Source organism: Loxodonta africana, chromosome 10 (genome assembly GCF_030014295.1).
Source record: "Loxodonta africana isolate mLoxAfr1 chromosome 10, mLoxAfr1.hap2, whole genome shotgun sequence".
Taxonomy (NCBI): Eukaryota; Metazoa; Chordata; class Mammalia; order Proboscidea; family Elephantidae; genus Loxodonta; species Loxodonta africana.
In genome coordinates, this window is record NC_087351.1 from 88,201,392 (window position 1) to 88,216,424 (window position 15,033).

General features: G+C 41.2%; 1 protein-coding gene across 15 annotated transcripts in view; it reads left to right on the forward strand.

Annotated features, from left to right (window-relative positions):
* Nucleotides 1-15,033, forward strand: part of TTLL5 (tubulin tyrosine ligase like 5) — a 333,448-nt gene that overhangs the window by 274,914 nt on the left and 43,501 nt on the right. For 14 of the 15 annotated variants that reach the window (XM_010588760.3, XM_010588761.3, XM_064292769.1 and 11 more), the window contains one exon: nt 12,585-12,667. In XM_010588760.3, the coding sequence (XP_010587062.1) occupies nt 12,585-12,667 (83 nt within the window). Of the gene's footprint in view, nt 1-9,059; nt 9,209-12,584; nt 12,668-15,033 lie in introns of those variants that run through there. The other variant, XM_064292770.1, reaches the window with a different exon arrangement.

Here is a 15,033-nt window from a genome sequence, read left to right on the forward strand (position 1 = left end):
GGTGGTGGTGGAGGATGTGATGGTTGAAGTAGTAGTAATGGTGGTGGTGACATTTTAGTATATGTATCAAGGATCACTAAATAACAATGATCTCCTCATTAATTATTGGTGGTATATACAGTTGTGTATGAAAGGTAGTAGAGCACAGTCATGAACAGCCCAGGATTTGAAGGAGATTTGAATCCTGGCTCTTTCTTGGTTGATTGTAATGTAGGGACATCTCTAAGCTTCTGTTTCATTATCTGTAAAATACTACAGATACCTCATAGGGCTATTCATCGAATTATATGAGGTAATGTGTTTTCCTGACATTCATTAAGTGTCGAATGTGTGCTGATGCTATAGTTGTTCATTGTTGCTACTGCCGTTGGTTCCCTATTAAAAGAAATTGCATTTGTAACGTTTGCAACTGATATTTATAATGTTATTTGGCTCTAACTAGCCAGGCTATAGAAATTCAAACGCGCTCTGATTTCCTGAACACCAATACTTCTCGTGACTGTTGAAGGCAAAGGCTTAGTTTCAAACAAAACGAAAGATTAGATTTGGACCTACTGACTTCCAGTCAAGTTGGCTCCATAAGTTCACACTTGCACATCCACCCTCTGCTTGAAACACAAAGCGATGATAGATAAAAAGTTTAAAGAAGAAATCCAAAAAGACATAGCTGGGTTTCAAAACAAGAGAAACATCTCTTTGGCTCCAAAAATGAAAATCACTGAATGAAACTGAAGCCATAAGCTTTCAGAATTCAACTTTGGAAGCAGGCAGTGGCAGCCTGGAGTTCAGCTCCTGTGGCATATGGGGGCTGAAAATGTCCTGCCCAAGAAGAAAGACTAAAGCCAGGCTCATTACTTGAAAATAAAGGTGATTTTCAACTGGAGGTGATTTTGCCCCCAGGAGACATTTGGCAATGCCTGGAGACATTTTTGGTTGTTGTGGCTGGGGGGCAGGGAGGCTGGGGTTAGGGTGAGGGGTGCTACTGGCATCTAAAAAAAAAAAAAGTTGCCATCAAGTCAATGTCAACTCGTGGCTACCCTGTAGGACAGAGTAGAATTGCCCCACAGGGTTTCCAGAGAGCAGCTGGTGGATTCAAACTGTTGACCTTTTGGTTAGCAGCCATAACACTTAAACCACTGTGCCACCAGAGCTCCTACTGAATCTAGTGGATAGAATCTAGGGATGCTGCTAGACATTCTGCAAAGCACAGGATGGGCCCCCACAACAAAAGAATTATCTGGCCCCAAATGTCAATAGTACCAAGGTTGTGAAACTCTGAGCAAATAAAGGATGCAGTGGGTACAGTGGCATCTCCTAGTGGGAGATGGGGGAAGAGAGATGCCAAGCCATGTGAAGATCCCCCAGGAGCAGAAGCTGGGAGACTGATAAAATGGGCACAGACCCACTGCCTGAGGCTATATCTTTCTATGAAACTATGTCAGGAAAACACTGACATTCTCTTGTGACTGTTCATGTCTCAAAACTAACTGGGATTTCTTAGTACCACGGAGGCAAGGGCCCTGAGATGCCACTAGAAGGCCTGGTTCTGGACTGGATTCGGGGGCTGGGTGGAGGCAGCTGTAAAATCTTCAGACAGGGAGCAGTGAGTAAGTAGAGAGATAAGGGGACAAATGATTCCTATTCAAAATGAGCCTTCACACCAAAATTCCAAAACACGAATAAATCTAATACTAAGAAAGAGTGCCAACAAAATCAACAATTGGAACATGAATTCCTTACAGATGAAATCAATATTTTTAAACAGTCAGAAATGCTGGATCACATGTCTAATAGGAGTATCATGCAGAATATGACATGTGACTCTGATAGGGATGTCAGAAGAGAGACCTGAGGGATAGGTGGATGAGCAATACTTGAAGATATAATAGCTGAAAATTTTCCAGAATTGAAGGAAGATGTGAGTCCTGAGCTAAAAAGTTCATTCCATGTACCAAGATAGACATACCACTAGACACATCATAGTGAAACTGCACAAATATTGAGGACAAAGAGAGAGTCTTAAATACTACCTGAAAGAACAGTCACTAACTACAAAGGAACACAGAGTACCAGAATTCTTTTCAGCAAAATAAGTGCCAGAAAACAGTAGCTAATAGCTTCAAAGTGTTGTGGTAAAGTAACATTCAGCGTAGAATTTTATATATAGCTAAACTGTCATTCAAGAGTGAAAGCAAAATAAAAATAGAGATATTCAAAGACTAAGAGTATATTACCTATAAACCGAAAAAACTAAACCCATTGCCGTCTAAACGATTCCAACTCATAGTGACCCCATAGGACAGAGTAGAACTGTTCCATAGAGTTTCTAAGGAGCACCTGGTAGATTTGAACTACCAACTTTTTGGTTAGCAGCCATAGCACTTAACCGCTATCCCACCAGGGTTTCTATACTACCTATGGACCTTCACTAAAAGAACTACTACGGGACAAAAGTGAACCCAGAGGTGTTGGATAACAAGAAAAAATGGTGTGCAAAAAAGAAAATGTCAATGACTATAAAAAAATAAGGAGTCCCTGGGTGGTGCAAATGGTTAACATGTTCGACTGCTAACCCAAAGGTTGGTAGTTTGAGTCCATCTAGAAGCACCTCAGAAGAAAGGCCTGGCCATCTTCTCCTGAAAAATCAGCCATTGGGGGGAATATGGTTTGGTCTTTTTTTTTTTTTTAAAGTAAGACACATTTAAGACAACAGAGACAAGATGCAGGAGGCCAGGAGTATTCAGTGGATGGTTAATGTATAATGGGGTTTGTGTCAAGTTCAGGGGCAGAGCAGAAACACTGAATGACATTATACTTTCTTGAAAAAATAAATAGTTGATAAATGTTCTATAGTTTTCAAACCAATGAAGGGGGAGGAAAATACAGAAAACCTTATGAATCCAATGGAAAGCAGGAAAAGGAAAAAAAAGAAGAAAGGAAAGAGTGATAAATGGAAAATAACATAAGATGATAGAAATAAGTGCAAATATAATAAATATTAATAGACTAAAGTATTAAAAGACAGATTACGAAATGACATTTTTTACAAGTTCAGCTGTAGGCTGCTTAAGAGAGAAATAACTAAAATAAAATTTAACAGAAAGGTTGTAGAAAAAGTTAAACCATCCGGTACTAATCAGCAGGAAAACTGGTGTAGCAGTATTACTATGAGGTAAAATAGAATTAAGCAAAAAGCACTAATAGGTATAAAGAAAAACATTTCTCTACACTTATAGTTTTAAAATAATTAAAAGCTGATGAAATAATAAGGAGGAATTGGCAAGCCAACAATCATGGTGAGTGATTTATTTAAATATACTACCACTAACCACAAACTGATAGGAAACTCAAGTAAAAATTACCAAAAACATTAAATATTTGAAATGCAGAAGTACCGATTTGTACTAATCCGTGGCTTTTAATCTTTTTTTGACCACCGCTCACAATAAAAAATATATTTTACATACCACCCAGTAAAAATATCTCTACGTGTGTAAATGAAATACAAATTTCACAAAATACTATTTTCTAACCTTTTTTAATGCTGATTTTGATCCTCTAAACTGATTTGACAACTCACGTATGAGTCACAGCTCACAGTTTGAAAAACGTTAATTCCTGTGCATACAATCCTGCACCCAACAGAGAAATAGACATCCTTTTCCAAGTATACATGGAACATCTATAAAAATTCAGCATACATTATGTCACAAATGAAGGCTGCACAAACTAAAAAAAAATTAGTATCAAACAGATCATATCTTGTAACCACAATGCACTTAAATTAGAAATAGGCAATAAAAAGATAATTTTTTTTAAAGCTCATATGTTTGGAAATTTTAAAAAACAGAGTACCTAATACTCATGCATTATAGAGGGAATCACAATGGAAATTATAAAATATTTAGAACCGAATGACTACGGACATACCACATTCCAAAATTTATGCAGTAGCCAAAACTGCACTCACAAGTAGACTTAAAACCTTAGATACATTTATTACAAAGACAAGAAGGAAAAATAAGTGAATTAACCATTTAACTGGAAAAGTTAGAAAAGGAACAAAAGAGTAAGCAAATGAAAAGAAGAAAAAAAAAACAACGCAGAAATTGCCTAGAAGAGCCTGGCACATGGGAAAATGGTGCCTTAAAGTGTTTGGCAGATGGTATGTACCCATTGCCATCAAGTTGATTCCAACTCATAGTGACCCTCTAGGACAGATGGTAGGTTGTTGAAGGAATGAATAAACTAGAAAACAAACACTAGAGAGAAACACCTCTGGAAAGGCTAATAAATAAAAAGAGAGAACAGGCCCACATGAATAATGTTAGGAGTAAAACCACAAATACAGTGGATAATGTGTGTTATATTTACAAAATCGAGCCCTGTGCACCACTACTGCGCTAAAGCTGACTTCAATAAGTGATTCTCGATTTGGTTCTGGAACCAGACCCTAGTTCATAATGTTCTATTTGCTGTTTGCCAAGGATTAGTGTATCAGCTTCTGTTTGTGAAATACGTATACAACCCCTTAACTGATACAGAAAAGGAAGAGATGCACGTATGCTTGCATGCGTGTAAGTATGTTGTAAGGGAAGTTGTAAGATACTTAATCTGTGAGTAAATGATAAGTCAGAGTATATGTTCTTGTTCTGGAATCCGTTTCTTTAACCTAACTTTCACTCTTGGGATTTTTTTCTTCTCCTTTTTGAAAGAAGTTGACTGTCACCAGTGTTTTATAAAAATGAAGAAATGGGGGTGTTTTCAAGTCCTTCGAAAGTGCAGCCATGTCTGTTTTGCTGCAGCCTTGGTGAAGTCAGCATTTCTACCACTGCTCTTCCTGTTTGACAATCTTGAGCATTTTCCTTTTGTGGGTCCTTCCTCTACAGAAAGGTCACCCCTGATGTGTTGGCATGGATCCAAGATAAACTGTTACTAAACCATTGAAATGGAAAACTAGTGCCTCTGTGTTGGAGATGTGGAAAGCCTTGAAAAGAAACCCAAAGAGAGACAATATAGCACCAAACCACAGTCAACCTTGTGAAGTAATGAACAAAACAGACCTTAAAGGAAGGATATCACTTTCAGAAAAGTTTCCACTGATCAAAATAACGGGCAAAAGAAAGAACAGAGGAAACCACAAATAAAGGAAATAAATATCTACGAAAAAGCACATCAGAAGTCTCACCGGCGAAGTGGATAACAGGGATTTTGTGCATTTTGACCCTCCTAGATTGGCGATGATGTATAGGCTGGCTGTATGGTGTGCTCTTGATGCCAGTGGAATTCCTAGCTAGCTTTTTGATTGAGTTATATTTCCTAAGTAGAGAATTGCACTAGAAGAAGTCTTCCAAAATGATCCCCAAACCCAGTGCCGTCGAGTCGAAATGATAAGCAGGTAATATTTCACTTAAAGTGGGTTGGCGTCTTACAGGGATATTATTTGTTTCTTAGAATAGGAATAACGCCCATGTCGGGCTCATTCTTAGTCTTCAGAAAAATGGCAAAAGTCAACAGGGGTAGGTAGGTATGGAGCAAATGAATTGAATTCTAGGTTGGGAAGTGTTCACTCAATATCTAAGGAAACTCATTAGGTGCTAGCTGTGAGCAGACCCCAAGGAAAGATGAGAGAAGCATTTCACTATTAATGGAATATTTGTAATTTTTTTGTTGCTACTATACACAGCCACATTCCTGATTTTGGTTTGTAAGTGGCTAAATTAATGAGACAGCCTGCCCTTAATTGTTTTTTGGTAATCACAGGCAGTTCATCCTCACACAAGTGCCTGAACTAAGCCAGTTACCACAGATAAGATTGTGGTAAGCCTCCAGCTCTCAGCCTTTGACTACATCTGACGCTTTCCATCCCCTAGACCCTTGCACCATTACCAAAGAGCAATTAAGGAATGCAACAGAACTAGATATTCACCTTTAGTACTCTTCTTGAGTTTGAATTCTAACTTTTGTGTAAAGTTAATGGCACCTTTCTCTTTGTTGTTTCTCACCGTAAAACTTTTGATACTTTTCTGACTTCAGTGTTTTCTAAGTTTACCTTTAGTCACCTCTTCATATTCCATAGGTACTATAACCAGGGAGCCGGGTAATGGAGCTGCATCAAACACATTTTTTTTTTTTAACTTTTATTGTGCTTTAAGTGAAAGTTTACAAATTAAGTCAGTCTCTCATACAAAAATTTATATACACCTTGCTATATGCTCCATGGAAACCCTGGTGGCATAGTGGTTAAGCGCTACAGCTGCTAACCAAGAGGTTTGGCAGTTCAAGTCCTCCAGGTGCTCCTTGGAAACTCTATGGGGCAGTTCTACTCTGTCGTATAGGGTTGCTATGAGCTGGAATTGACTCCACAGCAGTGGGTTTGGTTTGTTTTGGTTTTATATACTCCTAGTTACTCTCCCATAACAAGGTAGCACACACATTCCCTCCACTCTCTGTTTTAATGTCCATTTGTCCAGCTTCTGACCCCATCTGCCCTCTTATCCCCCCTCCAGACAGGAGCTGCCCACGTAGTCTCATGTGTCTACTTGATCCAAGAAGCTCACTCCTCACCAGTATCATTTTCTATCCCATAGTCCAGTCTAGTCCCTGTCTGAAGAGTTGGCTTTGGGCTAGCAGAAGGCCTGGGGACCATGATCTCTGGGGTCCTTCTGGTCTCAGTCAGACCATTCAGTCTGGTATTTTTACGAGAATTTGAGGTCAGCATCCCACTGCTCTCCTGCTCCCTCAGGGGTTGTCTGTTATTCCCTGTCAGGGCAGTCATAGGTTGTAGCCGGGCACCATCTAGTTCTTCTGGTCTCAGGCATATGTAGTCCCTGGTTTATGTGGCCCTTTCTATCTCTTGGGCTCATAATTACCTTGTGTCTTTGGTGTTCTTCATTCTCCTTTGCTCCAGATGGGTTGAGACCAACTGATGCATCTTAGATGGCCGCTTGCTAGCGTTTAAGACCCCAGGCGCCACTCTCCAAAGTGGGATGCAAAATGTTTTCTTAATAGCTTTTATTATGCCAATTGACCTAGATGTCCCCTGAAACCATGGTCCCCAAACCCAGGCCCCTGCTACGCTGGCCTTTGAAGCGTTCAGTTTATTAGGGAAACTTCTTTGCTTTTGGTTTAGTCCAGTTGTGCTGGCCTCTCCTGTATTGTATGTTGTCTTTCCCTTCACCTAAAATAGTTCTTGTCTACTATCTAATTAGTAAATACCCCTCTTCCTCCCTCCCTCTCTCCACCATCTCGTAACCATCAAAGAATATTTTCTTCTCTGTTTAAACAATTTCTCAAGTCCTTATAATAGTGGTCTTATACAATATTTATCCTTTTGCAGCTGACTAATTTCACTCAGCATAATGCCTTCCAGATTCCTCCATGTTATGAAATGTTTCACGGATTCATCATTGTTCTCTATCGATGCATAGTATTTCATTGTGTGAATATACCATAATTTATGTATCCATTCATCCATTGTTGGGTACCTTGGTTGCTTCCATCTTTTTGCTATTGTAAACAGTGCTGCAGTGAACATGTATCTGTTCATGTAAGGGGTCTTGTTTCTCTAGGATATATTCCAAGGAGTGGGATTGCTGGATCATATGGTAGTTCTATTTCTAGCTTTTTAACGAAGTACCAAATCGATTTCCAAAGTGATCGTACCATTTTACATTCCCACCACCAGTGAATGTATTCCAGTCTCTCCATAACCTCTCCAACATTTATTATTTTGTGTTTTTTGGATTAATGCCAGCCTTGTTGGAGCAAGATGGAATCTCATTGTAGTTTTTATTTGCATTTCTCTAATGGCTAATGCTCGTGAGCATTTCCTCATGTATCTGGTAGGTACCTGAATGCCTTCAGTGAAGTGCCTGTTCATATCCTTTGCCCATTTTTTAATTGGGTTATTTGGGTTGAGTTTTTGCAGTATCATGTAGATTTTAGAGGTCAGACACCGGTTGGAAATGTCATAGTTAAAAACCTTTTCCCAGTCTGTAGGTAATCTTTTTACTCTTTTGGTGAAGTCTTTGGATGAGCATAGGTGTTTGATTTTAAAGAGCTCCCAGTTATCTAGTTTTTCTTCTGCATTGTTAGTAATGTTTTGTATACGGTTTATGCCATGTATTGTCCTTATTTTTCCTTTCATGATCTTCATCGTTTTCGATTTTATATTTAGGTCTTTGATCCATTTTGAGTTCGTTTTTGTGCATGGTGTGAGGTATGGGTCTTGTTTCATTTTTTTTCTAGATGGATATCCAGTTATGCCAGCACCATTTGTTAAAAAGGCTGTCTTTTCCTCATTTAACTGTTTTGGGGCCTTTGTTCAAACACATTTTTAACTTCACAAATTCAACATTGAGAGAGAGAAATTATAACTTAAATATTAAGTGGATGACCCTACCCGATGGTCAACTCAGGATGAGATTGCAGACATGTTGTTCCTACAGTCAGTCTTAGTTCCCACAAGCCTGTCTTCTAGGAAGAGCATCTCAGTGTATGTGTGTTGTTCTCAGGCTTAAAGATCTACATGTTTTATATAACACAGCCCTTAAGACAATATTTTTTTTTAAGACAAGCCAACTACTTTCATTTGGTGCATAGTTGAAGAAACAGTGATTCATTGTGATGCTAGCAGAAAAAAAAGTATGTTTGTTTTATTAATAGTTGGTCAACCTCAAATGAGACCTCTTCCTGAGGGATTTTAAGAGTAATTTTGACTATGGGACTTCTGCCTTGTGAGCTGCAAATTAATGACCCTTTTTTGACTTTCGTAGCAAATTGCTTTTAATTTCCTGTCCTGGGTGTCTTGTTCTTCTACAGTTTAGCACTAATATTCATATTGATATTAGAGTCAGTGACTCATTCAGTTTGATATTTCTATCCCTGGTGGTGCAGTGCTTAAGAGCTTGGCTGCTGACCAGAAGGTTGGCAGTTCAAATCCACTAGTCTCTCCTTGGAAACCCTAGGGGCAGCTCTTCTGTGTCCTGTAGGGTCGCTATGAGTCAGAAATCAACTTGACAACAACGGGACTGAGTTTTTGTTTTATATCTATATAGGCTGTGGAGTCCTAGTGGCACAGCACTGAAGAGCTCAGGCTGCTAACCAAAAGGTCGGCAGTTTGAATCCACCAGCCACTCCTTGGAAACCCTAGGGGGACAGTTCTACTCTGTTCCATAGGGTCACTATGAGTCTGAATCAACTCGAGGTAATGGGTTTGGGTACGTAGGTTACAGTGTATCAAAAAGTGTCAGTCAACATCCCTAAGTAAAAGTGCACTGTGCTAAGATGTGCTTTTAGTACACCTTGTCATTTAACCCTCACAACAAATCCTATGAAGTTGCTGTTAAAGGCACAGTAACTGACTTAAAGAGAACCAAGGGTTCCCTTTACATAGCTTCTTATATAAATGTTTCCTGAAACACAAATATTCCCCGGGGAAGCAGCAAAGAATCATTGCAGGGACAGATCAGCAAGTGCAAGTTAACATCCAGGCTGTAGACAGGCTGTGCTTGAAAGTTCTCATTTAGGAGTGGGTTGTCCAGAAGTTGTGGAATGTATTCTCCCAAGGAAATGATGTTAACAACAAAAACATAGTTATCCATAATGTGTCTACAATAGTATACTATTGATGCAAACCATTTTTGTGCAACCATGTTTCCATGGAAAAATTTACTCAGCCTTTCCCCTTGGAGAGCTAAGGACACATTCCTCTATTAGAGTAGAGTAATTAGAAACGTTCAAATTCTGAACCAGTGGTGGCTTCCACGGCCTGCCATGTGAGTGGATGAGAGGGAGGAGGATAGAAGTAGAATGAGTGGAACTGGGTACAGAGGGACCTAGAGATCAGGAGGTCTCTGTGGAGGAACCGGAATAAAGCCAAGGTGAAGGGTGGGGGGAAGGTGAGGGAGCTTTGGGGACCCAGAACTTCTACGGGTCTAAACACTTCTCATTCCTAGGGCAACCAGCTCCCTGATCAGGGCTTTCATTTCTTCCACTGACCCAAAGATTTTGTCTGTCTTCTTCATTTTGAATACTACCACTCGGGGCTTACTCTGGGAAACTTGGCTTTCCTTGACCCAGCTGCTCCTAAAGGAGGAACAAGGACACTAAGGGTTTTAATGTCTGTAAAGGAAAGGGCCCTTCCTAAGCCCTCCAGAAATTTTCCTTTTTCACTTGAGCCCCAAAGGAGCAAACATCAGCCAACAGATGCTTTTGGTGGGTTTCTGAGTACATAAGGGTCTGAAATAAAATGCATAAACATTTCAGATGTAGCTATCTAAGATTGAAGTTTATGGGACAAGGGAAACATACTCTGCTTCTTTCTCTCCTTCCTCAAAATGGAAGTGAAAAGGATTGGGTAGGTTCCAGATCAAAGCTTGCCAGCAGGCTGTAAGAGAATACTATCCTAAGAAGCGTTATCAGCAAGTGAAAGTGTGTTTCTCTGGCCACTGTGTTGCTGGGGTGTGTGTGCTCAAGGGGCATGTCTCTATCAGTGGTGTAAGAACCACCTGGGTACTTAAGTGGCTACCTGGTTCTCCAGGTGCACCTCATACTACCTTCCTCTTTACCTGACAGCCAGTGTTTCTCTGACTTCTCTGGTGATATGAATCACTTGGCACCTGTGATGCTATAAAAACCCCAAGTCTCCAGGCCCTATCCTAGACCTACTAAATTAGAATCCACAAGGGAAGGACCTAGAAGAATGTATGCTTACCTAGTGGCCCCAAGTGATTCCTGTCAAGGGAGTGTGGCAACGCTGCTTGACTAGGCTCCCCAACCCCACCCCACCCTGCTGGTCTTTAAAAGTTCCTAGGACATCCCCTTCTGCCTCAGAATTGTTACATACATTGTTTCTTCTCCATTGAAAGGTCTTTCTCACTCTGTACTCTTAGCTAATGCCTACTTCTCATAACTTCAAGACTCCGTTTAGATATGATTTTTTCAGAAAGACGGTCCTTGAGCACCACCATCATCATCTAAATCAAGTTCTTATGTTTCATTCTCGTAACTACTTAGCATTTGTGACACAGTTTGTATCTTGTGTATTTACTTAATGTCTCTCTCCCTACTAGTACCTAGCACAGAGGAAGCTTAATATTGTTTTGAGTGAATGAATGAATGGAAAAATAGAATTGTTGAGAGAGAGATACTGAAGGTTGCATGGGATGCTGCTCAACAATAACAAAAAAGTACTGAGCCTGTGAAAACTTTAATCTCTCAAATAAAATTTTTACATGTCAACTAAAGTCAAGGTGATGGAAGTGGTGGTTCAGTGGTAGAATTCTTGCCTTTCATACCAGAGACCCAGGTTCGATTCCTGGCCAGTGCACCTCATGTGTCTGTCAGAGGAGTCTGGCATGTTGCTATGATGCTGAATAGGTTTCAGTGGAGTTTCCAGGCTAAGGTGGACTAGGAAGAAAGCCCTGGTGATCTGTGTCCGAAAATCAGCCGTTGAAAACCCTGTGGATACAACAGCCCAGTCGGTGACCAGTCACAGGGAGGGCGCGGACTGAGCAGCAGTTCATCATGTTGTGTGTGGAGTTGCCAAGAGTCAGGGCCTGGCTCAACAGCAGCTAAGAACAACAAAATCAAGGTGCATGGACCCAAAAAATAAGTGTATGGAGGGCAATGAGCTAGATTACTTCAAAAAAGTATTTATTAAATACCTGATATGTACAAAATAAAACTGATATAATCTCTGTCCTTATGGAGCTTACATTCTAGCAAGAATGATAGCTTTTAAGCAGCCGGTTACACAATTTAATAGTTATAATTTTGATAAATGTAATGAATGAGAATTAGAACTGTAAGAGTCTACAACAGGGGGACCTGACATGGTCAGCAGGGCATTGGGCTGGTCGTAGAATTTCGGAGACATGTGGCTGGAAGACCTCTGGCCAAAGGATCAAATAAGCTCTGTCCTGTCTCCCATCAAAGTTGGCATGAGGGAGGTGCCTCCACATTGGAGTTTCTCAACCTTGGCACCGTTTACATTTGGAAATGCATAAGTGTTTGTTGTGGGTGCTGTCCTGCGTACTGTAGAATGTTGTAGCATCATCTGTGGCCTCTATCCACTAGCTGTCAGTCGCAACGCACAGTTGGTAGACAATGCCAGATGTTCCTTGAAGGGACGAAACTCATCCTTCCTCCCTCCGCCACGTTGAGAACCACTGCTGTACCTAAAACTCAGTTTAAAAAAAAAAGTAGATACATTTCCTAAGTCAGTAGTAAGTACTTGATTTCTTCAACAAACAAGTATTTATTGAGTGCCTGTTATGTGCCAGACATGGTTCTAGGCACTGGAGACATCACCATGATCAGAGCCCATGCTTTCTTGAAGCTACATTCCAGTGGGCAGAGATGGACAATAAATTCAAAATGTAAAACACTTCAGAACAAGGGGATGGGTTGGTGAGAGAAACCCTCTCTCATAAGGTGACGTTTGTACCAATGCTTGAAAGAGGCAAGGGAACGAGCCACATGGGAGGGAACACCAAGAGCATGATGCGAAGCCATTGGAGGGCATGTACTTGACATCACCTTGCCATCTTCAGGCCTAACCATGCTCCTTTGTGTTTCAGAGCCTCCTCCGCAGAAGGGCAGTTGAATGGACTCCAGAGCAGCCTTAACTCTGCACCCTTTGTGCCCATCACCAGCTCCACAGGTTAGTGGGCACCAGGGACAGCAGGGAGGGTGCTGGGCCTGGGCTTGACACATTCTCTCTTCTGCCTCAGAAGAGAGTTCCAGTTCAAAGAATGAAGTGTCCAAGCTTTTGAAATATTGGCAAATGGGTATTTTTCTTACATTCTTTAAAATGGAGACAGGTTAGGGTAGAACGGTTTTCTGAAGCAAACTTGGAGTAGATGAGATTTCCCAGTCTGGTAGAACGCTACCAGATTTGCAACATTTAATAAAAATACCCTCTGTTTGACTGGTGTTTCACTGTTTATGTAGTATTTCCACGTGTAGTATCTCTCACTTAATCCTCACAGCAACCCCGTGAGGCGGGCCTTCATGTCTTTCAGACGAGAAAACTGATACTCAGAAAGTTGAGGGGCTTGCGGGAGGTGATCATGGATACAGACCCTAAGTCCTTTTGTGCTGTTTTCATGGTAGTCACCAAGGGCCTAATGCCTCCCAGTTCAGGTATCTGAGAATGTCCAGGGATAGTTTGCTGTGAGTAATAATTCATAAAATACACTACTTAGTCTTCAGAAAGTTGAAAGAAAGTCACTCAGATTCAATTTAACAAATATTTATTATTGAGCTCCTACTGTGGAGAAAGGAGCCTGCTGGGCACTGAGGTACCTACAGGGTGAACAAGATGGTTCCCACTGCCAGGGAACTTATAGACACCAGGAGGTAGAGAAGTCAAGAGAGGGAGTGTGCTACAGGGTAGGTGTAAAAACAGCTTGGGGGCAGTGTCTGACCTCCTCCAACCCCACAGCGGGGAAGGAGAACCAAGACCAACAGCGCAAGGCTGGCTCCCATGAGGGGGAGGCCAGACAAGCCTCCTATCTCCACCATCTCTATTAATTCTGACACCATCTGTCCCTTGCACACCACTCTCTACTTCTCTGCTGGGTTCAATAATTCATTGCAAATGGCCACACAGAACTCACAGACAATACTCACAATTATGAGGTTTATTAGGAAAGTAACAGTACAATTCAGGCTCCGGATACAGCTCTTCTATCAGGACAGTCTCTTCCCAGCTGTGCTCCCAGACACATCTCTCCCTGGCCCTAGGCCTCTCCCCAAAGGCACTCAGCTTTCTCCATGAGCCGGGAAGCCCACGTCGACCTCTCCTGCTGTCAGGTCTCTGCTGCCAGGCCTCTCCTGCCACTGTTTCTCATTGTCTTCAGGGTTACAGCTTGCTCGCATCTTGACCATGAGTTAATATTTACTGGCTGTTGGTGAGGAGTCAGTCATCCTGCATTTGGTATCAGCATAAAACCACAGAGCAAGGAGAAGTCGTACTTCTTCCTGGCTTCTATTATCTACATTTTTCCCCCTGTTTCTCCCTTAAGGTAACAAGGAGATTATTCTTCTCATCTCGTTCAGGTAGCATGTTATTTACTGCTGTTGTCACCAAATGAATCTGGGCCTCTAGACTCCCTTGAATTTGTTTCTACTCTGTGACTTTTCTGGTATTCCTGATCCTTAAAGAAAAACTGATGAACATGACATGAGAAGGTTCAGGCATTTTCCATACTTAAAAATAAACATTTTACCTTAACAGCGTAATAGCAGCTAACTCTGTTACAGTTACTTACATGACTGGGAAGTAACTAACTACTTGGCACTCCAGTGTTTCAACTGCAAATCGTGTGTTTTTCTGTATTCCAAGTAGAGTTAGAGGAGTTATCCTAGGGATTCAGAAGGGTGTCTTATAAAAAGGAGGTTAGGTTGTGAATAGCAACATTTTCTTTAAACCTACTAGAAGGAAGAGCCCCCATAGTAAGTTGAAAGGTTTACTCATCTACCTGAGACAAAGGAAGTTTGTGCTTAGACGGGAATCCCTAAACTGACTTTGAAAGGTAATTTGCTCACCTGGTCTGGTTAATTCAGTTGGTTAAATGTGGCATTAATGAGTCCATGAGAACAGCAAATGTCTACTCCCTGGCCTCTTAACCAGTCAGTCCCCTAAGTCTGTCCAGCCAGGCTTTAAAGCTGTGTGCCTTTGTTCCTCCCACAGTCTGAATAAGATAGTGAGTGGTTTAGCCCAAGGCACTGCTGAAAAACAACTGAATCCATTCCCGCTGATGGTGGGTTGGGGCCATCCATTCTATTGTGAGTGTTAAAAGAGACAGTAAATGTGGAAGTTCCTAGTGGAACGTCTAGAAATGAATGGTCCTTTTTCTCGACTTCCTTACCTCAGGCTCTATATTCTGAGTTTGCTATGGAAGGGAAGACGTAGAGTCAGCAAATTTGGAAATTTGAGGAGGATGCTAGGGTGGAGGCCTTTGGCTCAAAGCCAGTGCCATCGGCCTTCCTACTTTAATACCATGGTGTTCTTCTTGAGTTCTG